General features: G+C 61.2%; 1 protein-coding gene across 1 annotated transcript in view; it reads right to left on the bottom strand.

Annotated features, from left to right (window-relative positions):
- Positions 1–1,285, bottom strand: part of HAPLN3 (hyaluronan and proteoglycan link protein 3) — a 4,363-nt gene that overhangs the window by 705 nt on the left and 2,373 nt on the right. Inside the window, exon 4 of the mRNA XM_009635886.2 lies at positions 1–171. This exon is cut by the window's left edge and continues 63 nt beyond it. Within this exon, the coding sequence (XP_009634181.1) occupies positions 1–171 (171 nt within the window). The remainder of the gene's footprint in view (positions 172–1,285) is intronic.

Below are 1,285 nucleotides of genomic sequence, written 5' to 3'. Positions count from 1 at the left end.
CGGTGCCGTCGGCCAGCCAGCCCGCGCTGCACCATTCCAGCCCCTCGGTCCAGGACTGGAAGAGCTGGTTGAAGGTGGCGAGGATGGCACCCTGCTCCTGGCACACTTGCTCGGCTTCATGGAAGTTGAGGCTGTACTGCCCGTTGGGAGGCTGGTAGGGGAACACGATGCCTGGGGGCAGACGGAGCACTCAGCCGGCTCCACGGGCAGCCCACCCACCCCATTCAGCCCAGCAGGAGCTGCAGGGGTCCCTGACCCATCCCAAATTCAGGCTCTGGCATGGGGACCACCCCAGGGTGGCCCAGCCCAAGGCTCAGGCTTGTGGGGATGGGGCTGCTCCAGGCATGCAGCCGCCAGCAGCGAGTTGCCAGCGACACCTGGTGGCACAGGGACACAGGGGCTTGGTCCTGGGGACAGACGGACCACCCTCGTGGGGACAGCACCTGCACATACAGGGATGCACAGGCTGATAATGGGGATGCAGGAACCACCACCACAGGTTCGTATGGACTGTGGTCCTGGGGACACACAGGTCCCAGGGTGGCGCAAACCACCCCTGTGGGGATGGAGAGACCACTGGCATGGGGATGCACAGGCTACAGGAACAACGACACACGGACCAGCATCACCGTGACATATGGGCCACAATCCCAGGGACATGTGGACCACCACCATGCGGATGGATAGACCACAGTCACGGGGATGGACAGACCACAGGAACATGTGCAGCACCACCACAGATTACAGTCAGAGGGACCAGTAGGGACAAGCCACCATGGGAGGCAGGGCCAGGGGCTGAGGAGGTGGGCAGGGGCGCAGCATGGGGGACATGGTTTAGTGGTGGGATGGCAGGGTTAGGTTAAAGGTTGGACTCGATGATCTTAAAGGTCTTTTCCAACCAAAGTGATTCTATGATTCTATGACATTTCCGCAGCTCTGAGCTTGGCAGTGGAGCCAGGGGTGAGTCAGGTCCCTCGTGGCAAGTGAGCAAGAGGGGTTGGACCAGTCACCAAGGTTCATCACAAGATGCATGGGGATACACAGAGCTGGGAGGTTAGGGGATGGCTGCACATGATGCAGCACAGCAGGAAGATGGGTGGGTGAAGGCAGAAAATGCTGTGGCCACGGGGGTCACCCCCAACTCTGACTCTACAGTAGCATCCCCAGCATCCCAGCTGGGCAGGCTGCTCTGGGCTCACTCGCTACTGAGACCCCACAGTCAGACAGCCCTGAGCCACCACCCTGTCACACCAAGCATCCCAGCCCCTTTCTGCCCACCACTGCG

The sequence above is a fragment of the Egretta garzetta genome, unplaced genomic scaffold (genome assembly GCF_000687185.1).
Source record: "Egretta garzetta isolate BGI_Z169 unplaced genomic scaffold, ASM68718v1 scaffold203, whole genome shotgun sequence".
In the NCBI taxonomy this organism is placed as follows: Eukaryota; Metazoa; Chordata; class Aves; order Pelecaniformes; family Ardeidae; genus Egretta; species Egretta garzetta.
This window is presented reverse-complemented; position numbering and strand designations above follow the sequence as displayed.